The following is a 22,632-nucleotide window of genomic DNA, read 5'->3' as shown; positions in this document are numbered from 1 at the left end:
TAAACCAGAGTGTGTGTGTATGTGTGTGTGTGTGTGTGTGTGTGTGTGTGTGTGTGTGTGTGTGTGTGTGTGTGTGTGTGTGTGTGTGTGTTTGTTGGGGTGACAGAAAAGTAGATGGTCACTATTCATCTGTGAAAATGGTGCTGCTTATCTGCACAGTGCAATAAAAACAGACAATGCAGCCTTTCTTTCAAATGTGTGTGTGTGTGTGTGTGTGTGTGTGTGTGTGTGTGTGTGTGTGTGTGTGTGTGTGTGTGTGTGTGTGTGTGTGTGTGTGCGTGCTTGTATATATGTTTAACAGAGGACTTCATCTTTGTTACACATTCAATTACAGGGGACTACAAACCCAACCGGGGTTACTTTTAAATACTTCAGTGATCGTGTCCAAAACAACTTTACCTAAATGTAGTGTCTGTGTGTGCGTGTGTGTGTGTGTGTGTGTGTGTGTGTGTGTGTGTGTGTGTGTGTGTGTGTGTGTGTGTGTGTGTGTGTGTGTGTGTGTGTGTGTGTGTGTGTGTGTGTCAGGGGAATGTGCGTACTTAAATACGTATTCATCAAGGGACTCCAGTTTTTTTACACATTCACTTGAAGGGGACAAAAAACCAATAACAGACATTTTTCACAAATTACCACATGATTTTATTTAATTCATCCTTTACTTGTGTCAAAAGTACTATGATGAGTTTGTGTGTGTGTGGTTGGTGGGGGATGGGTATCTTTCTGCCTGTCTGTCTCTCACAAGATCAGCAGTTAATGTATATTTGATACAACTGTCAAACTTTAACTGAGGTCTTGTTAGGAATGAGTGAAACAATGGTACCTTTCAATAGAGTTTTTCCAACATGTCTGTCTTTCGTGTGTGTGTGTATCCGTGTGTTTCTTTGTGTATTTCTGGTCCCTCATCAGGCCCTTATTAACTAAACTAAGTGACCTTTGAGGGAGTGCTGATGGACGTCTTTGGGATCCTGCCAAGTTTCTCCTTCCTCTCCTTTTTCACCTTCTCTCCTTGTTATCCCGCCCCACACTGAGTTCACGTCTTTATTCCATCTCGTTCCATATACGGCTCCTCGCATACCTCTACATAATCTTCCCCTATGTCGTAGATTTCCAGTGCAGTTTTTTAGTTTATTTTATCATGCACCAAGGACTTAAAGATGTTTAAGTCTATAAAAGATAGTTATGTCCAACACATTTCATTTCATTATCCCTGTCTCGTCCAGTTTCAGTCATTCCACAGCGTGGAGCCAGAGCATGCTCTATCTCAAAAATCAGATGGAAATAGGTCATAACTTCACTGGCTTTCACGCTCTAAACAGTCTCCAAAAGTCTCCACATTTCGGGAAATATGGGTGGAAGACTGTAAAAGTCGTACAGTTTCACAATTGATCCGTTTTTGCAATTTTGGAAGACAAAGATGCCAAATTCTTTCACTGCCATGACTTTGTTATGTGAGCGTCTGGAGTGGTTAAGCTCTGGGTGGTTTTGATAAAGTTGGTCACTTACATTGCAGCCTGCTGTCCGTCTGCGTCACCCCTTCACTCTGAAGAATTAAACGCTGGTGGTTTTGTAGTCCAGGCTTTGCATAAAGCCTCAGGCACAGAGTGGACTAGAGGATTTTGGCACAACACAAGTACTGGAAATTTTACCTCATTCCTTTTTTTCTCTTTTAAAAGAAAGAATGAAGGTAGAATGCAGGCCACGTATATTCTTACATTCTTTGATGCCCTTGCAGAGTTTTGGGGAAAACGGCCACTTTGAAGAGGTTCATTTAATACTATTCTCTGATTCATTTCCACTTCGAGATCAGTCATATAAATACTCTGAGCCTGGACCACTGGATTGATAAAAGGAAAGCAAAAAACAGATGGCTGGAGTTTTCCTTTTTCTATCAAAGCCAAGTGTTGACTGCATTTCATTAGATAGGAAAGAAGCAGGAAATGTTATTTAACTTAGAACATGGTAAATGAAATAAATTAATGAGAACCATGTCTCTTCTGAAAGTGTCTATAAATAACTGACGTGTGTACTTCTGTCTTATAACAGCTAAAATACACCGGATGCGCCTGCGTTCTGTTACAGCAAACAGATCAAAAAGGTTTTATTCAAATCAATCAATCAACTGACACCGGATCCGTTCTGCTGCAAAACGTCTGAGTGGCTGGTCCGTCATGTTGCAGGTATTACGCAGCCATTCTATTTTTGATGAAAGCGGAGCTCTGACACATACATTCATCTTAGGGAAGATCAAGCGGGACAGGAGGTCACGACAGGAAACTACCTAAAAACACCAAGTGACTTTCAAAATAAAACAAATGGTTTCAAAATCAGTTTGTATTTAGCTTGACTATGATGAGGAATCGGCATACTGGGAACCAACCAGGAGTTGGTCTGGGCCAGACCAGGAGTCAATAGGTTTGAGATTTTACAGCCCAATATGAAAGAAGAGAGACTTGTCAATGTGGAGGATAGAGTGGGAACTCCTCTGTCTTGTGACTCCAGTTGTCTGTCAGTCATACAGCATGCCGGACTGAACATGCAGTTGGCGTGAGTTGACAAGCGCAGTCAAGTCGCGCCGCAGATGTATTTGGTGTATTTCAGGCGTAAGTAAGCAAACATTTTGTCTAAAAGATACAGTCAAAGAGAAAGAGAAAGTAATGGCACATTTTCTTTATAAAAATTTGAAATATATTTTATTCATTTACTTTCTTGTAAAACAAAGTTTTATTTCAGTAACAGGACTACTTACAGGTTAACTGATTAGAAAATATTGGCAAAGTTAAATTTTCATCTTTTATTGCTACAGCAACAGTGAATTCAGGTGCTATGTCTGTACATATGATTTCTGCTTTCATACAATATATGTATAACTGAAGCAAATTCAAAAATTTGAGTACAAAAAATGAAGTTATAGTGAAAAATAGCAAGTACCAGAGACTTAACAAGCCAACACTGTTGGTTCTGTCCAGAGTCTCTTTCTCTCTCTTTCTTCTCTCTTGTTCTCCACTTGTTTTCAGGAAGATGTCTCCTCTTCTTTAACCTCCCACCATCCAACTGAAAAAGCAAATATTTTCAAGTTTCTCTCTTTCAGGCCACGAAAACGGTGCTGTACAAAGTCAGTGGAAGCATCATCCAGTCTGTCGGTCTGTCTTCTTCCATCAGTCTTCTTTCCCGCCAGGGATAAAATGAAAAAAGCCCAGTTATCTAATCATCTAGTATTCCTCTGAATTACCTACTTTGTACACAATCAAAACATACACTTAAGTGGATCATCTACATTTCTCTGCTTTGATGTTGTGTCTAGGGGCTCTGTGCAGTTGTGCCCATGCAGAGCCTACATTAATGTAGGGTATCATTTCTCTCCTTACATAGAAACAAACCTTTCTGTTTCCGCTCTGTAAGTCTATAATCAAGATATTATCAAATATATTCCCCCCAGTAAGTGACTCGAGTATTAAGGTTCACATTTCATATTGATATCATCTAATTGATAAGGTTTCAGTAAGATATTATACAGGTGACTGGAAGGCTCTATATCAGAAGAGAGAAGAAGAATTGTAAAGAAAAAAATTCTCAAACTCAAGGGGGTAATGTATTTCACATCTGCTTTTCTTTTAGAAATATGCTTCTTGATCTGGGGATTCTTTAGGAATTCTGTTACTGCAGAGATAGAGCAGATTGTACATCCTCAACTCTGCAGTAAATTTTGTGATTGATGTGAGCAGATTTAGATGGGCCCTTTGATTACCAGATTCATGCTCAGGCTGGTCACCCTTCCGTGACGAAGTTGTGGGCTGTCAACATATCTTGCTGGTATTTGGGTTTCGGAAATGCATTATCTAACTGAGAATAACTTGTACTTGAAATGTGTCTAGTCAGAGTTGTGTGAGCACTAAAGCAAGCGGCATCACTGGAAAACGGTGTGGTAGGTGGGACACTGGTGGGACTTCATGTACTTGATGGCAAACTTGAGCTCCTTGCTCCTCTTGTCCCACTTATGAATGGACATGAGCAGCAGCTGCTGGTCCACCTTGCGGCCCATGATGAGGAAGTTGGTGCCCAGGCTGTCCAGCTGGGCACATGGGCAGTTGGCGCCGTTCTTGATGTACAGGGTCAGTTTCTTCAGGTCCTTCTTCCTCAGAACACCCTGCTTCAAGACTTTCTTCTTCTTTTGTGCTGCAATCAGCTTTCTGTCGCCCTTCTCCTTCTTCACTTCTTTGATTTTCATCTTGAGGACTGGGGAGAAAAGGAGGGGACATATTAAGACATTTAATCTTAATATTCCATCATTTTCATAGATATTTAAAAGTAAAAACTCTTTAAGTTACAATCTGATGTATTCAACTTTTACTTTGAGCAGCTAGCATTCTGCATCGTGTGGGTAGGGTTTTGGCCTGGCAAACATGGTGTTCACCATGTTCCTTTGGGTGTTTTTCCACCTCTGCATTTCTCTCCCTGACAGCTAGTGCTTCATTACCCCCGCCAAGGAAGTTATGTTTTTGGGAGAGTTTGTCTGGTTGTTTGTTCGCCTGTTAACAACATAACTCAAAAAGTAACAAGCAGATCTTGATAAAATTTTCAGGAAATGTTCAACATAGGATAAAGTAAAATTGATTAAATTTTGGAGGTGATCTGGATCACCGTCTGGATCCAGGATTTCTGTTAAGGATTCTTTATCATTGTGAGATAGGGCCGTTTTCACCACGTGTGTATATAACTCAATGGTAAATGGTCAGATTGCTTTGCAAAGTTACACAGAACGAGGTCACACTGTCAGGTAACAAATTATCATACAAACCTGCAACTAACACCAAATTGTAGCAGACAGTCTGCTGAAAGGGAGTATAACATTAAAGTAGGACTTTAGTGTTGCACCACAATCACAATATGCTTGGCAGAGGTCTGTGCTCTCTGAATGCTTTTCTAGTTATAATTGCACCCCCCCCCCCAAGAATACAGAAAAAAAAAAAACCTCAGACCCTTCAAATCCTCTACAGGGTCTGAATTTGTGACCCAATTCAAGACATTTCTTGTTAGATAAGTAAAAGATGTCAGCTTTAAAGAAAAATGCCATTAATAATGTTCAAAGTCTTGGACTAGTGTGTATTTGTTTTCAAATTTGGGCTGAGCCAAGCCAACAGGGGGTTGTGTCTGGAATAAGTCATGCTTGATGGCAGCCAAGTCGTAGACAAGGCCCAATTCTTTGTTGCTTTGGCTCTCACCCTTACCTGAGTCAAATTCTGAGGTAAAGTCTTCATAGCTCTGATTCCACATGTGACACAATTCACTTCGCAACTCTAGAATCTGAAGTTTTACAAGCTTACACCCATCCCCTGCTGTGTTGGCACACTCTTCTTGCTTTGTGCTTGAACAAAGTATGAAAACAGATGACCTCTCTGCACTGTTTTTAGTTTGGACACAATGAGTTCTGTCCAGTTAAATCCTGTTTTAACAACTTCAAGAAGTCCTGTCTTGTATCTCATGTTGAGCCCTATTTTTAAAGTGGATATTTTAAAACATGAGAGATTCTGTGAAAAGAATTTTCTGGTTGAAGATTTTGACAGCAGACATTAATCATGGACCAGGCAAATGTGCAAGGTTGGTATGAAACATCAATGCGTACTGGAGTCTGCTGGAAGAGCGCCCTTCTTGCTTCTCGCTGCTCATCTACAGTTGTGTAAACATCCCTTGGTGCACCCTGATATGTATGTATACCCAAATGATAGCATACCTAAGAAGAATTTCTTGTTGGGCTGCAACCTTGATTTACATCCACATATGCATCATTTTTATCACTATATGAAGCAGCAACTCCCAATGCTCAGTGGATTGTGACGCATTTTTAATTGTGCCAGGTTGTGTGCAGCTGCAAACAAGAAATATGGCAAAAATCACAAGTTGATGCTGCCAGTTTAGAAGAGATCCAGCTTTATGACATCTAAAGATCTTCAGCATACCTCTCTTACCCATCAAATTGTCTCAGGTTCACACTTCCCCACACCCACTGCCTCCCTCCTTTTCTTTTCTGCTCTTGTTATCTGCTGCTGGATTATACAACAAGGAATGTGGGGAGATCAGACATCAAAAGTAGACTGTAACAAAACACTAAGTGTGACATCCTCTGAGGGGAAACCTAGTTCGAAGATGAATAGGTACAACATTCAGGAGGCGTGAGATCAAGCTGGAATCAGCCATCACCTTATACGAAATCAAAGTGGAGTCATTTTTGCCTTGATCTCCAAATCTATACATCACCATTATCTTGACATTTTACTCATCCCTATATGTCACATACATTAATAGCCAGTGAAACATCAGCATAAGGCTGGCTATCTGATCACACATGTGGTCATGTTTCATCGTAATGATCAGAAAGAATCTCTTTGTAGCTTTCTGTTCGCCACATGTTGGAAAGTTGAAAAATGTAATCCGTAAATTAAGCCGACAAATAAATATCTGGAGTTGTGATTAATAATTGAGATGAGCTTACACTTTGGCTGCAGCTGTGATCGTGAGCGATGTGCATAAAGATGGATTTGTTGTAGTTGGATGTGATACCTTGGGCGTACATGAACTTGTGATTTATAACGGGTCATGTTCTGTATATTCAGGACATTTTGAAGGTGTGGGTAACTACTAAAAGTCTAATAATGAAACTGCAGACTGATCCTATGTGGGACATTCACTGATCCACTCAGAAACTTAAGATGTAAGATCAGTAAGAGCCCCTCCAGGTTATGAGTTTTTGTTGTCATTTCAGAGCTCAGGATCGTATGAGCTGAGAAAATACAGAGCGGTTCATTAGTAACTCTGAGGACTGAGGCGATAGTCCATTCAGGCAGAAACTCAGCTGCTGCAGAGTGTGATGGGCCAAAGCCTTGATGAGCAGAAATAATGGAATAATTATATTCTGGCTTTGTGAGGGGGTCATAACTGCAGTGAAACTGGAATCCTGGAAAGTTTGGAAAATGGTGCTGAATGGACCATAGGGACCGAAAAACTTTCAGAACAATTCATCAATTTATGAGACGGATTACAGGGATGGTGATAAATGAATGTTCAATCTGCTTTTTTGTGTGGGAGCAGTTTCCAAATACTCATGAATACCTGTCCATGAAAGAAGTAGGAGGAATAAAGAAATACATTCAAGCATCAAATTAATCAAGAATTTAGGTATTGCATATTTTAACATTAACACAGTGAGATAATATGTTGTAAAATTGTATTAAAAATCAGCTTCTCATGCACAGTTTCCTCTGTAAAGTGTCACATTTTCTATCATTTTCCCAGTGGCACAAATTGTTCCTTTGAGCTTCCTTTAAATCTTTTTGCTTTGTTGGCCGTAAAACCCAGAATATAACTCACACAGGTTAATAAGAAGCAGCCAGTTTTGTGGGGCTGTCTCAGAGGAAAAAGGGTTTGAACTGTCTTCCTGCATGATAATTCCCAGTGCACCCAGCAAAGTCTACAACGCGCAGTTTCTGAGCAGCTGTTGAGCTCTTTCTGGAATAATCTGTTTTCCCAATGTAGAACTATTGGTGCAGCAGGTAAGCTTGGCCTACAGCGACTTTGAAAGTTGTTGCCTCATGTTGCACCATACTCTCCCTCTGGTTAAATGTCATAAATTGAGGGGTCTCTACTAGATTATTTATACAGCATTATGCTGCTGTTTTTGATTCACAGATAAAAAGAGGGAATGCTGTTCCTACAGGTTTGAAGTTGTTGTTATCCCAGCCAAAGTTGTTGCTTGCAACCATAGACCGTAATATGGATATAGTCTCCACTAAGTCACCTGTCTGTTCCTGATGTAGAGAAATGAAGCTGATCATTGACGATTGCCAAAATAGATATAAGGCAGGCTGAGCTTCCTTTCCAACAGCTATAGTGCACCTGTCAGTCATGTGAGCTGAGCTGAGCCTCTGATTGGACAAACTCATGATCCTAATATCTTCTAAACCACAAAACGTGATTGCGCTTTGTAACAAAGAGAAGATGAATTGTTGGATGTTTCCCATAGCTGCTTTTTGTTCACTGTGTCGCATTTTCTTCTTTGTTGGATTTAAAAGTGGGGTACACTGCGTCACGCGACTATGGCATCACACTTTTATTTAAGTTATTTGGCTATCAGCACCCAGCTTACACACCATCAACCTCGAGGGGGCATGGTTGGCTGTGGAAACGCAAACAAGACCAGGCTTAACTGAGCCAAGAGCCAACCCGTACCAAACCGTACTGATCTGAACCAGAATGCTTGGTGGAAACGGGGCTATAGATTTCATTTTCCAAAACCAGATGTTGCTCCTCGCTTGCAACACAGTGACTAGAGGCAAATTTTGAATTGCATCATGGCTGCACGGTGGTCAGGGCTAAGAGTGTCTGAGAAAAAAACTTGAGTGTTGTAGTGCCACCTTCTGGGTGAAATACCTTACAATAAAATTTATGTGCTTATTACAACATACTTTGGTTAAAAAATATTCATATGCATCATTTACTCTACATGTGTGAAATTTCGCTTTAACTTTTGCAGCACAGCCAGCTGCAGATGTGATTTGATAAATTAAAAGTCTAAACAATGCAAGTCAACTTTTTCGCTGATCCTAGATAAATGGTTTGAATTTGAAATGGGTCTGAGGGCGTCTCTATGCAGGTCTCCCAAGAGTCTCTACTTACCGAAGTCACTGGCGCAGAAATGCTCCATGATGTTGTCCGCTTTCAGCTCGTTGTCACAGGGAGGGCACACCTTCGACACCGCTGCAAGGCAAAGAAATTGAGTCATTAACAAGAACACCGAATCAATGTCTGAATAAATGGCTGAGTCCAGGTGAATGTTAGTCAGGTGCAGTCAGCAAAACTGAAACCATCCAGTGTAAAATCGTTAAGCACTTCTGAGGCACTTATTCTCAGTCTCCCCCCTTCACGGTGTCAGAGACTATCAGCCACGGAGTGAATATGCAGACCAGCAGGCTTACTGATGTTTGCCCTCCAATTACACCGCACAAAATGTTTTTATTCTGGACCGTGTATATTTTGGTGGTGCAGGCGTGGTCACGGCTGCGCGGAAAGGTAAATGCTGCAGAAGGAGCGAGCTGAAAAGGGTGAGAAGTGATTCTGCACACAGTCCCAGCCAGCAGCTCTTAGGCCTCACAGCACACACACAGACTGTGAAACAACATGAGGAAACCAGAGCAACGTGTTCGGTTTATTTTCAGCTTTAAATTTGTGGCCTGGCCTGCTTAACTGAAACGCATGTTTCACCTTAGAAACCGTGAATTGAGCCTGTGTTGTTCTTGCATACAAAGTGAAGAAGTCTTGCTTGTGTTTGAACTTTAACTCCTGTTTAGTCACATAAAACAGCCTAAATATGCTTAAAAATGTAAAAAAACCAACATCACATTTTGACAAAATCAAATATTCTGTGCAGACAAAGCACTCGGTCTCCTCTTTCACAGACACACACAGGCTTCATACTACCTTGCAATTTTCTCCAAAGGCTCTTCAATATAAAACTTTATTATGACAATTATAACATAAACTCCGTGTAATCCGAGAGGGGTCTGGCTGTAGCTGCACACATCTAATATCAGTCCACTCATCTGTAAACAAAGCCCTGGGCCAACCCAGACAACAAGGAATAATATTTGAAGGAGTCATAGAGGGGGAAGGATGTGGTGTTTAAGTCTTTCCCTCAGCACATGTGTACAGTAAACCTCCAGGGCAGAGATGTATCATGGGTGAAAACGTGTCTGTATTAGCAGACAACTGTAATCAGCAAAGCCCTAAAAAATCTCTCCAAAACCCTTTTTTTTGCTGTGAAAGTGCCACCAACAACTCACACTTGTACACACACAAACACACACACAAACACAGGATTATCCAAGCATAGTCCAGCTCAGGCCCTTGGGTTAAGAGTCAGAGTTCAAAGGTTATCACCCCAGTCCAAACCTCAGCGTCTGGGCAGATAATAACAGGGGTCAAAGTTTAGCATGCTTCACTGCATGGGTCATGGGGAGGTGAACCCCCTAACTGCCACTGAGTGTATGTATGCATGTGTGTGTATGCATTCATGTGAGTGTGTGTGTGGAGAGAGTTGAACCATGTTCTTGAAGAGTAACTGCCAGTCTTCCTCTGGTGAAGGTTCCCATGCTTTCCATAGCAGGAGACCTGAGAGGCCTGCAGGGTCAAGCCTCTAATTGTCTGGTGCTGACATGAAGACTGGCACAGAAACACACACACTCTCACACGCTTAAATACTGGTGAAGATCAACACTAGAACTCTGCATTTGTCTGTTTTGAACGACTCTCTTGAAGCTTTTACGTCTCATTCAGACTCCAGCCCGCTCTGGTTTCGTAGGGGTGGTATGTTGGCAGGGGGCCCAGTTGTGCGGATGCCAGAGCATGTGTCAGGAAAAGCGGTCCCTGCATGAAACCTGCTTGGGCTCAGAGCGAGAAACCACGTTTTGGATTCTTGTAGAAGAATCAATTAGAGTATGACTGCCTCCATCACGCTCTGCTCTTTTCGTCTCCCTCGGGAGTCACCGTCATGTTCTGATGGGAATCACTATCCAGCAAATATTTAGACATGAGCTCATTCATATATTTTGCCATCGTCTGAAAGCAGTTGAAGAATTTTCCGACCATGCCTTGTGATAAAACTGTGAGCACAATGTTCTTACTTTGGTTGATGTTGGACTTGGACCACCTCCTGCTGTGCGCTGCTTTTTGTCATTGCTTGCTGCGTTACACTTAACCTTGGCTGTCTTACAGGCACTCTAATGTTCCCAAACACAGTGATAAATGTTTAAATATCGTCTCTCAGAGCGGCTGTTACAGAGGAAAAGGTCTGTCTGAGTGTATGATTGAAGATGAGAGGAAGACGGTGGAAGCAGAGGGAGCAGGGAGGTGGTCTCTTTGGAAAGCTCTTCTGTTAATCTTCAAACAGTGAGTCTCAGTGGAAATGACGTGCGGCAGGACTCCAGTAATTTAACCACACAACTTGTTTAGTCATCGCTCTGAAGTTAATATCACTTTCCCCTTCTCCTTCACTCCCACACGAAGAAAGTTAGGATGACTAACCACATCCAGATTTAAGTCTCCTCAATTTTAAAAAAAGAAGCTTTTCAAACTTATGAAACAACTTTTAAAGTTATTGAATAAAGTTCTAATATCATTTTCCCAAATAATGACATTGTTTGGGGAAAAATCAGCCTGTGAGAGAAGCAACGCTGTGCAGCAAAGTAAGATGTTTCCTCCAAAGCGTGAAAGCCTGACAACAAAATGAAGATGTTTTCATTTCACAATGGTGCAGTAGGAAATGGCTCCGTGCAGTTTATTTAATTATGCAGACGCCCTCGTCGCAATTGATTAAAGACTCCATTTGTCATGAAGTGGCACTCAAGAATCCTTTTCAAGCACGGCCGTATTAAAAGCATGTGAATCTCGTGTTGGGTTTTCATTTTTCGCCATGTTAGTGCTTCACGTCTCATCTTCTGTCTTTCACGCATTAACACAAAATAAATAACCCCATCTAACAGCATCATCTCATGATCCCTGACATGTCTCGCGCTTTGTTTTATGTGGGGAACGTTCCATTTCAAGTATGCGTGGGTCACTATCTCACGCCTCATTTGGGCCCTTTAAGTTACGAGCAGCAACACTTATGACATAAAACAGTACTGTGCCGGAGATGAAATGCAGCGTGTGATTTATGTCGGGGGTCCTAACATCTGTTTTAATGCGGCATGCAGACGGACAGAGGAAGACTTAAATAGGGCCCACAGGCAGCCCCCGGGGCCCCTGAAATGCAGCGCGCTCCTTGCATCTGTAGGAATCCTATACAGAAGAGAAAATACATCCTCAAAAGGCTGAGGCAGTCTTCCATGCACAAAGCGTTGGATCACATTTTCCCTTTCATATAGCAGCCAGGGCCACATGAGTAGAGCCCATTGTGCTGCTGGGGACCTGACAGTGCTGCCTGTCTACTTTAGCATGGTTGTAACTTACACTAGCTGCATCAGTGGATACAGCGAGGACAGACAATATCTTTCACACCATGCAATTTTACCACTTTCACTGGACAACGCTCGTATTGTGCGGGGATTCAACGAAACATGCAATCTAGGTTATGGAGTTTACCTCAAGTTTAGCCTCTCTATGCTTCATACCTGTTGGTTTTCAGATGCTAACAGTAGCATTAGGTAGCATGATTAAATCTTTGATTGATGGGGCACATCAACTGACAGATGAGGCTCAGCTGCCTGTTCCTCTATTTTGGCCTCTTTTTGTCATTTGTCTGCTTGTCTACCCAGGTGAAATATCTTCCACAAAATCACAGTCATATTGACTGCGTTGAACACAAACGCACACACACGTCAAAAACCAATCACACTCTCACAACAAGAGCACAGCTGGTCGCTCTTAGCTCTACATTTCTCCCTACAGTGACGATGACACGAAGGTGGAAAGTGAATCTAACTCTGTGCTGTTAGTTTCCACAGCTGCTCTCAAACCGTGCAATATCATGTAATCGCAGAATAGCCCAGATAGGATCGGGGTCTCCCGGACAGGGAGGTAGAAAGGCCCTTAATGCCTGTGTTTGATCTGATTCCCAAAGTTTCACCTGGATTACCTTCAGAGTCCTCATATGATCCTGTGTGAAGAGATTCATCCTCGTCCTTTGACACACAGTCTTCCCAGGAAGCTGTCCTCTCGTAGATTTAAGCTGAGATTTCTTTTTTATTATTGCTGGCTGTGTTTGTGTGTGCATGCATGTGTTTGTGTGTGTGTGAGTGCAGCTCAGCCAAAATCCTGTCCCCAGGATGGCCTTGTCGGCACATCTTAGAATCTCTGGTTCTTAACAAAATGTCAGTGACTGAGCCTGCGGGCTACAAGTGATACGGGTTCACTCTCAGTTTCAAAAACACACTCACACCCTTTCACACAAGCACACACTCAGATATAATCATTTTAAGTTCACCACTGGGCTTCTCTATGTTTTATTCAGACTTTTTCATCCTTTTCTTCTCTGCACAAAATTTCTCAATAGCAAAAAACCCCTGTGTGCGTTTTTCCTCTCACCCTACGCTCCTATCTGTAATCTAAGCGCCTCTGATCATTATTTGATTAGATAGCATCAACAAACACTCTCCTGTTTTGAGGAGGTGACAGATTAAGTTCGAGCCGTCTCCCTCTCAGGGAGAGAGTACCAGAATGAGTTATGGTCGTGCAGAGCCAAGATGTCACATAGTTGATAACAGTCCTAGAAAAACAGAGCAGCCGTTTTTCCTAATGGAATAAGTCAGCTCTGCATCCTGGAACTATTTTTTCCTACTTTTAGGAGAGATAGTTCAGCAGATAGTTGGAGATCAGCTTGCTGCGAACACTGCTGATAAAAAGCAAAGATAGGTTGCACAGATGGTTGTGACTCTAGGGGCCGGAGAGACTAATTTTTTAAGTGCTAGAAATTGGATTTATTTGTCAAATGAGAAGATGTTAACCATTAGGAATGACAGCGTTAGACTCTCTAGAAAAAGCATGAAACCAAAATGTCCTAAAAACTAATGTCATCCTACAGGAATATTCTAAAGGAGACTATTACATGGTTGTCCAATCCAAAATATATGTACTGAATAGGGATGGGAACTGAATTAGGTGCTTTTATGGGCTGAATTCTGTCAAAAGTACCAGGTACCAATTCACGTAAAATGAAAAGGTACCATACTTAGGTACCTATCCTTGTGACTGTGAATGAGTGGAAGAGTCTGTGATTTTCCATGCTGGACATCAACACAGCATTACAAGGTTAAAAATTGAAAAATAAATGTGTTTAATTGAAAAAAAAACATTTTATTATTTAACAAATTGATGTTTTTTTTACCACATTAACAGATTAAGTGCCTAAAATAGGTACCGCTGAGTACCGAAACCGATTGCCAGGTACCAGGCATCGGTACTGTATTGTTTAGAATGTGAAAGGTACCCATCCCTGGTGATAAAAGGCCAGGTAGACCTTAACTTTATGTATAACTGTCGTCTGTATGCAAATATGATGTATGGGTATCTGATATATAAACACATGAGTACATGTGAGACCATGTATACACATGTTTGTGCAAATAACTTAACTAACCTACTGATGTCAATGAAGATATGTTACTACTGCTCCAGTTATTCACTTAGTTACTTTATTTTTCTTAAATTTTTTCCTCTGCTTTCTTATTGTCTTTTACTTGTCCCATGTTTTATTTGCATTTTGTCCCTCTTTTCTTTTCTTTTCTTTTCTCTTTTCTTTTTTCTTTTTTCTTTTTTTTTTTTTTTTGGGGGGGGGGGCAAGGATGTGGGTTAAAAAAGAAAAACTGTACAAGTCATCTCTTTATTGATAATGTATCAGGATAGACATTTCTGTTGTCTTCTATTTCACTTCATTGGAAACAAAAATACTTTACCATATAAAAAAAGAGAACATCATGATTGTTAGATAGAAAATGCCCACTGATCAGATGCCGTCTAACTTCACCAAACCTTGACTTTTACAGTAGATCCAAAGTGCAACTGGCTGATAGCGACGCTCTTCCTTTTTTTTAGTCGTCAAGTCAAATTGAATTGATTTTAATGCAAGATCAATTCAGTTAAGAAATTCTGTAAACTGTGGTTTTAAAAGCTTTATGCACAGGGTGGGTTGGACAGAATAATAAAGTGTTTTTTGCAGTCCGTGCTGAAAGCAGAGAGACTTCAGGAAGCTTTTCTCAGCACTGTCCGCCTCTCTCCTCTCCTTTCACTCCTCTCCATACACCAACAATCACACTCCAGCCATCCCCATTCTCCCGCTGCCTCTCTTGTCCTGTCATGTCAACTAATTAGCTGGAGCTCAGTAATTGGCCTTCTAGCTAATTGGCCCGCTGGCTGCCAGACCCAACAAAAGGCGAGCAGGCTGGGACACAGTGGGGACTGTCCCCCCTTCCACCATCTAAAGACCCTCATCGACTCCCTCTCCTCTCCCCCTCTTAGCGCTGACTGCTTTTGTAAAGAGGCTGCTTAAGTAGTTGCTGTGAATACACACACATACACACACCTATTTCTTTCTGTTTAGTTCCCACTCTTCCTCTCAAACTTGCCTCATCTGTCTGTCCTCTTACCCAACGTCTGAGAAAATCAAATCATCTTTTCCATTTTAGTGGATTAAATCCTTTTAAGAAAGCTTCATGATGTGGTTTCCCGTCAGGGTTTCTTCGACACTCTGCAGGCCGGCTCTAAGCATGACAGCTTGAAATAAGACATTCACTCACTTGTTGGATTGATTGATGACCTGTTGATTGATGCCTGCTGATAAAGGTGTGTGTGTTTGCATGTGAGTGTGTTTCACCTTCCCAGTACTGATGTGTTTAACATCACAGTCCATTCATCTTAACTCAGGGAGCGATCTGACTGCCGGAGTCTCTCAGTCTCCTGTCTGTCTCTCTTGGCCTGTCTCTGTCCCTCCCTGAGGCGGGTGGAGATGGCAGGGAGCCGTCATGAGCTGTCCACTCACTCTGGGAACTTTCCCCTGTAGCTTCACGTCTCTCCCTTTCTCTGTGACCTCCTCTGGATATTCTTGCAATTAAACCTCCGTCTGTCATCATTATGGTGCAGGGAGACCATGTGATCCTCACAGGCATTTTCAAACTCTGAATATAACCCACTCTGCAGGTTCTTGAACACTGAGCTGTCACAAGTATTGTTTAAGGAAGATGAAATAGAGTCTTTAAACTTTATACCAGCTGAAAATTCAACTTCTTCACCTGTTTTTTGTTTACAACTGTTTTATTTTTGCTCTTATGGCTCAAAAGTTCAACCAAGAATAAAGCTGTCATATCTTTTTTAAACTCATGAATTGTTTTAAATCATCACTAACTGTGTAAAATCTAAACTACTACATGCATAAGCCATATTTTTGACATGGCAATAACAACCAATGCAGCAGGATACAGACTACTTTATAACTGGAAAGCATTTAAAGTTTTATATTTTAGCTAAGTTTTTAACACATAACTTGGACTCTGAATTTTAAATTCATGCAAAAAGTCACATGTGGAACACCTTTTACCTGCAGTTATAAATCAAAGCCTTGTTCAGAAAAATTCAGGAAATTCAAAGAAAAGCTGTCAGTCCTGCTTGATTTACACCATTTTGGACTTTCAACCTGTAAGTGTGCACAGATTCTTGAGTGTGTGCATGCTTGCATAAGGGTGTGTGTGTCAGAGCGGATGCACGTACGCACATATGACCTACCTGGCGGCTGGGTGGCTTGGTTCCCAGTGAACTGCATGGGGATGCAGAGGTCGTTATCAATGGGAAACTTATCACAGGTCAGCATCTCCGGCCAGGGGAAGCCGTAGGTCTCCATGACCGGAGCACAGCTGTCCCTCACGGCCTCACACAGCGAGCGGCATGGATAGATGGGCCTGTCCAGGCACACAGGTGCAAACAGCGAGCACAGGAACACCTGGGTGTCAGCATGGCAGCGCTTGGCCAGGAGGGGCACCCAGCTGCCCGCCTGCTGCTTGACTTCTGGCATGGTCTCGTGGTCCAGCAGGTTTGGCAGCCTCATCTTCTTGTAGCCCACGTTGTGGCACAGGCGCAGGTCAGCTGGTATGTCCACGCACTGCGGCTGCTTGGTGTAGAAGCGGCCATTGTGGAAGTTGTCCGACTGCCAGCTGTAGTAGTCGTACTCATCTGCGGCCGAGACGGTGAGGAGGAGGAAGAGGAGGGAGAAGAGCGACAGGCCCAGTGCCAAGCTGAAGGAGCCCTGGGTTAATGCCCACCTGGGGCTCTTTTGTCCGTGTGCCATGGCTCTGTGAGCTCCAACCAACAGTTCAAGCAGGTTGTATCCAAAGTCTCCAAAGTGACTCAGTGAGGACAAAATGCAGGGAGAAGAGAGGAACAAGTGGGGCTGGCGAACGAGCTGTAATCCTTTTTTTTGTCCTGAGTGTGGACGCTAAGAGCTTAAAAAACAAAAGTGTTTAATTCCCTTCTTCCCTGGAGAGTCGGCCCTCTAAGCCTCCCTGAAACACCTCACTCTGTTTGTGTGTGTATGTGTGTAAGTGTATGTATGTGTGTGCCTCAGGTAGTGCAGAGGGAAGGAAGAGTGGACACACAAGTAGGACTACTCACAGTCTAACTTTCCCTGTTCACAGTTTCTCACGTTCCTTCCCTCTTCCTCTCTCAGACCTGTCTCCAGCCCTCCCTGCTCTCTGTCTATCAGTCTGCAGCTGAAATGAGGACTACCTTAGGCTTTAAGAGGCAGTGGTGGCTGCTCTGAGCAGCTGCCTGCCCCCCTAACAGGCTCCCAGACCACTCACCTTCCTACTGGCCTCCCCTGCACTCACTCACAGCAGCCTCAGCCTATCAAAGCCCCGGGGGAGGCTCCCACTGGCCTCCAGGACACTCCTCCTGCCCCTTATCCTCCAAGAAACCCCTCCTCCAAAACAAGTTTCCAGGGGAAAGAAAGAGAGGGAGGGGGGGGGAGAACAAACTCTGGCAAAGTTTCTTCAGCTGCATTTTTTTTTTATTCATCTCTCAAATATGCACAAAATTCTTCAGTCAGAAACACACCCGCAAACGCACAGACATTTGTCTTAGTCATGCTGTTTTTGTAATGCATGTATAAACTTTTTACCGCCCCAACATTTCCTCAACAAGCTCCCTGCAGATAACAGATAAAGTCTGCTTCTCATTTAGGCCTGCTCCTCTCTAACTTGGAGGATTTCTTCTGCTGACCCGCCCTCAGTCTGATCAACCAGAGTTTAAGCTGTGTCAGAGACAGTGACACTGACAGTCTCCTGCTGTGTGGTATGTGTGAAAGGGAAAGTCCAGACCATTTCAGGACCTGGATCTTTGCCAGGACTTTGTGTGTGAAAAGGTATTCAGAGAGGGTGGTAGTTATTTTTTAACATTGGGCTTCTCTACAGAATTTCTAATTTTTTTATTTATTTAGTTTCACTTGTTACCCCACCATGCCTTTTGACATCATTTCTTAACAAATCAGCATTGTAGGCAACTGGAGCTGCTCTGACCTCAGGCTAGCCATTCCCACGGTCACATGACAAACTTTTGACCATCCTCCCAGTTTGCCTGTCAGTTGCATCTGCAACATCTCTGCCTCTTTTCAGCTGCTTCCACAACTGGCCTTCACCGTTTAGTTTAAGTCCCACCACATCCCCAACATCCACTTGTAGTAGGGTGACCATATGTCTGGAGGAATTTTAAAAAATCCCTAACATTTCAGTTTTGCTCAGCTTGTTCTTCAGACCATTGACATATTTAATACATAAGCTGCACTGGGCCACCTGCATTGTTCTGATGTACCATCCTGTTAAAATGTTGAGCCCGTCCACTACATAAGACCCAGGCCATTTCATTACCCCAACATTATTTTTTATTTTTGCACAAGAGAAACATTTTTGAGCAATGGGCTACCACTCTTTTTCTTTTCTATTTAATCATGTTGTGAGGCATTATTTATACGTAACAGGACATTTTTACTTCTAACAGAAAATAAATGTTTTAGATGAATGTTTGGTTTATAAAGCTACCTTGTCGTCTTTGAGTGTCTTTGTTTTTTTGTTATTTGTTTTTTTGCAGTATATGAAACAGGCTGGGTGGGGTGTCCTCTTTTGGGGGATTTAAGAATATGGTCACCCTAACCTGTAGGTTCTGATAAGGAGCCCTGAGATATGTCATTGTTCTTCAATTTCTGTGAGATGGTGTTGGAGTTTGGAAACTCAAAAACTTAAAACCATAAAAATGTACACTGTAAAATATTACCAGGATTTTACATTTGGGCTGCACGGTGGCGCAATGGTTAGCGCTGCAGCCTCACAGCAAGAATGTCACCGGTTCAAATCCCCACCTCGGCCGGTGGGCCTTTCTGTGTGGAGTTTGCATGTTCTCCCCGTGCATGCGTGGGTTCTCTCCGGGTACTCAAGCTTCCTCCCACAGTCCAAAAACATGCTCACCAGGTTAATTGGTCACTATAAATTGTCCATATGTGTGAGTGTGTGAGTGAATGGTTGTCTGTCTCTGTGTCAGCCCTGCGATTGACTGGCGACCAGTCCAGGGTGTACCCCGCCTCTCGCCCAATGACAGCTGGGATAGGCCCCAGCCACCCGCGACCCTGAATAAGATAAGCGGTATAGAAAATGGACGGATGGATTTTCCTCTTTTTTTTTTTTATACTTTCCTGTATATTGCTGTATAATTATTTCATAGACTTTAACAGTAATATGTTGGGCATGTGGTTTTACTGACTAAAACAGTAAAACACTGTATGTACAGTAAGTAACTTTGAAAAGTTGACAATAAATTACCTGACATAAGGGTTACAGAGGTGGAAAATTCCATGGTAAATTTCAGGAAAGTTTCCCAATGATTTCCAGGGGAATCTTATTGGAAATTTTGAAGGTTTTTGTTGCCATCAATTTAAGATTTTTTCTTAAAATTCCTGGGAAATTTTGTCTGAAATTTTAGAAATTTATATCTTTTTCTTGTTATCAATTTGAATAAGGTTTAAAAAATGATCTTGATTGAAACAACTTGAGTAAATGCAAATTCAACTGTATGCCAAGAACCACATGTGCAAACAATTCCAAGCACATTTTATCAACCTCCGTCACTACTTCAGTAGCCTACAGCATTTCCACTGAGACCATACTTCTGGGTTTGGGGTCTAGAAGTCCTGTCAGGGTAATTTTTTTGATAGTACTGAGGTAAATATTGTTGATGATGTGGTTTAACTTTCAGTAATGAAAACATTTAAGTTTAACTAACCAACACTTATCTTAATATGTACAATTTTTTCAGAGGCCGGCTGGGGCAAATATGTATCCCTATATTTATGACGCTTGGTTTGCATGCATGTCTGCTTAACCAAAATGTTTAATATATATACAACCAAGTAAATGCAGTGAATGTATTTTTTTTTAAAGTCTGTTTATTTTTGAAAATTCTCATGAAAGTTTTCAACTCTGAAAGTAACAGAAATGATGAAACTGTAAGAAAATTGCTGTAAAAGTTATTTACAGTAAACTTACAGCTAGAGTTTTACAGTGTAGTTTTCTGGCCAGTTGTATTTTTCCTTGGTCCTGCTTTCATGTGATCACAAGCCTGAGAAAACAGTGTTTGTAAACTGCAAGGGTGTGCAAAAGACAAGGGTTTTAAATATGGCTGGTGCAGCTACAGGTGGCTAGGTATTTCACCCTCACGGTGGGAGTTATGCTAATGAGTGTGTTGGTTGTGAAAAGAAGCACGCTGCCTCTCCGTCTCTTTCTGTCAGTAACACTGACTCAGTGAGGGCCTCGGCCTTGGCAGCAAACTCACAATGTATTGTAGTTTGAGCAGGATGTGGGATTTGTGGCTCTCATGAAGGGTGTTCTTTCATCTAACGTTTGATCTTTGCCATGCATTGATGCTTTTCCTTATGTGAACAGCCTGTAAATGCAGAATCATGCAGAGAGTCTTAGTCAGAGATGGCTGAGTTTTTTTTTGTTTTTTTTTTCCAAGTGATAGAGCCGTAATATAAGAAAAAGCTGGACCACAGTGCTGACACAAGAATGAAGTGAAGGGATGGGAGTTTTGGGTTATTGTTTTTATCTGCATGGGGCAGTCCAAACAGTAAGACTGTGAGTGTGTGTTTTGCGAGCAGTTGGAGGTGTGCTTGGACTGGAGTTTTGGACACTATTGTTCTTTGCCCGTAGCGCAGCAGATAAAATTCCAGAAACAGCAGTCAGTCCATAAACTTTAATTCAATAAGATGAAATCACACAAATAGAAATGTGGTTCAATATCAGACAGCCCAGCACATCCATAAAACCCTTCAGCTGACTTTATCCAAGCAGCCGTATAGTTTTATGACATGCCGACCACACAGTCGCTTCTTTCCAAAGTCAGAGGATTACGAATAAAATTACTTCAGCGTCTAATCATTTTTTAACTTCAGAACAGGGCTCAATTTCTTTCAACCTTATCTCTCTGTACTACAGTTTAAAACCCCTGTTGACTTATTGGTGTGCGCAGACACTGCGGAGTGATTTTTCTGGGAATCAAACCGCTGCCAGAAGAACAAACAAGCTCAATCACCTCTTGGAGAAGTTTTCACAACTTGCGACGTGGAAAGAAAGGATGGTGTTGAGCTGTAATCAACCCTGAAATGTCGTCACTTTATTAAAAGCATCTTCAGTTTCCCTGAAGTGATGATTTGGTCGGATAAGTTTATGGCAAAGCTTTGGAGAGCATTTCTTCGCCTTTTCCCTCCCATCGCTCATCTCCTACTTTCCATCTCCAAAGTGCTGTGCTATGCACGCTAACCTTTGCACCACAGCTAATCAATACAACTCATGGCTAATAATCTGTGAACCTTACTCTTTCTTGGAGGGTGGTGGGATTGTCTTGTGCACACCTCACTATCTCGTATTTTGAACACACGTTCGAGCTGTGACCTATTTTAAGACTGCTAGCGTTTCCTCCTGATACAGGCACAGTGCACTGCCTTCAAGTCGCTAACAAAAGTGTCTTTCATGGTAATCAATCAACAATGGTTGTCTCCTCTTGTTCTCCTTCCCCTAACTGGCCCCTGTGGCTGCAGGCCAATCAATTCCCACTCTTCGGTTTCCAGCCCTCTGATTGGACGAGGGCCACAAGATTAGGTCCAGCCTGTATTGTTGGGCCTAAAGGTTTAGCATGGTTTGAAAAGAGTGTCTCAGCAATTGTATGTGTGAGTGGAGATGGTGTTGGTGTGTGTGTGTGTGTGTGTGTGTGTGTGTGTGTGTGTGTGTGTGTGTGTGTGTGTGTGTGTGTATGTGTGTGTGTGTGTGTGTGTGTGTGTGTGTGTGTGCATGTGTGTGTGTCAGGGAGATTCTAAAGTGGAAAAGCTTGTGTGTGAGGTGGCCAGAAGCCTAGATATGCAGTCCAAGCAGAGTTTGAAATCCAAACCACACAAGACGAGTGAGTGTGAAAGACAACAGACGCAGGAGCATGTTGCATGTCTTTCTCTGACTGAACATAAAGTGCAGTAAGCATGGAAAATATCCCCTCTCTACCTCGCCGTATACTGTACAACCTCAGCTCAGTGAAATGTTATTCCAGTGTCACTCAAGTAAATAAAAGGAAATTAAGAGGTTACTGAAGCTCCTCTTAGAAATAAAGCAGTTCAGCTGCTTTAAAAGAAATCCTTTCACTTTTCACACACATTACACATTACACATTTAATGCATCAGCGTGCATGTAAAGAAGACTCACCTACACAAAGCTTTGGGTAAAGAAATGTTGAGGAGGAGAGATGCTCTGCACAGAGGCATTATCCACGCAGCTACAGGTTTTCTCCAAGAGAACCCCCCCCCCCCCCCCCCCCCCCCCCCCCCACACACACACACACACACACACACACACACACACACACTCCTCCCAGCCTGCAAAGCTGCAACAATAGGGATTAGCTTGCAGAACTGTCAAAACATGTGTGAAACACAGACACAAATGCCTCCCACAAATAGTTTGTGTCTTTTCTTTTCTTCCTCTAAAAAACACACACACACACACACAGAGAGAGAGAGAGAGAGAGAGAGAGAGAGAGAGAGAGAGAAATAGAAAGGTCATAGCTAATGGATA

The 22,632-nt window shown here is 42.3% G+C and overlaps 1 protein-coding gene across 1 annotated transcript; it reads right to left on the bottom strand.

Annotated features, from left to right (window-relative positions):
• Positions 1-2,737: 2,737 nt before the first annotated feature.
• Positions 2,738-17,284, bottom strand: sfrp5 (secreted frizzled-related protein 5). The gene is made up of 3 exons (XM_074675793.1): positions 16,261-17,284; positions 8,668-8,748; positions 2,738-4,233 (listed from the first exon to the last, which is right to left on the bottom strand). The coding sequence occupies exons 1-3, from the start codon at positions 16,817-16,819 to the stop codon at positions 3,905-3,907; spliced, it is 969 nt and encodes a 322-aa protein (XP_074531894.1). The 5' UTR covers positions 16,820-17,284; the 3' UTR covers positions 2,738-3,904.
• Between the last annotated feature and the right edge of the window lie 5,348 nt (positions 17,285-22,632).

The sequence above is a fragment of the Halichoeres trimaculatus genome, unplaced genomic scaffold, assembly GCF_033239565.1.
Source record: "Halichoeres trimaculatus isolate MK-OKI-2021-1 unplaced genomic scaffold, fHalTri1.1 fHalTri1_scaffold_8, whole genome shotgun sequence".
NCBI lineage: Eukaryota > Metazoa > Chordata > Actinopteri > Labriformes > Labridae > Halichoeres > Halichoeres trimaculatus.
The sequence above is the reverse complement of the archived record's forward strand: the minus strand, read 5'-3'. Positions and strand labels throughout refer to the sequence as shown.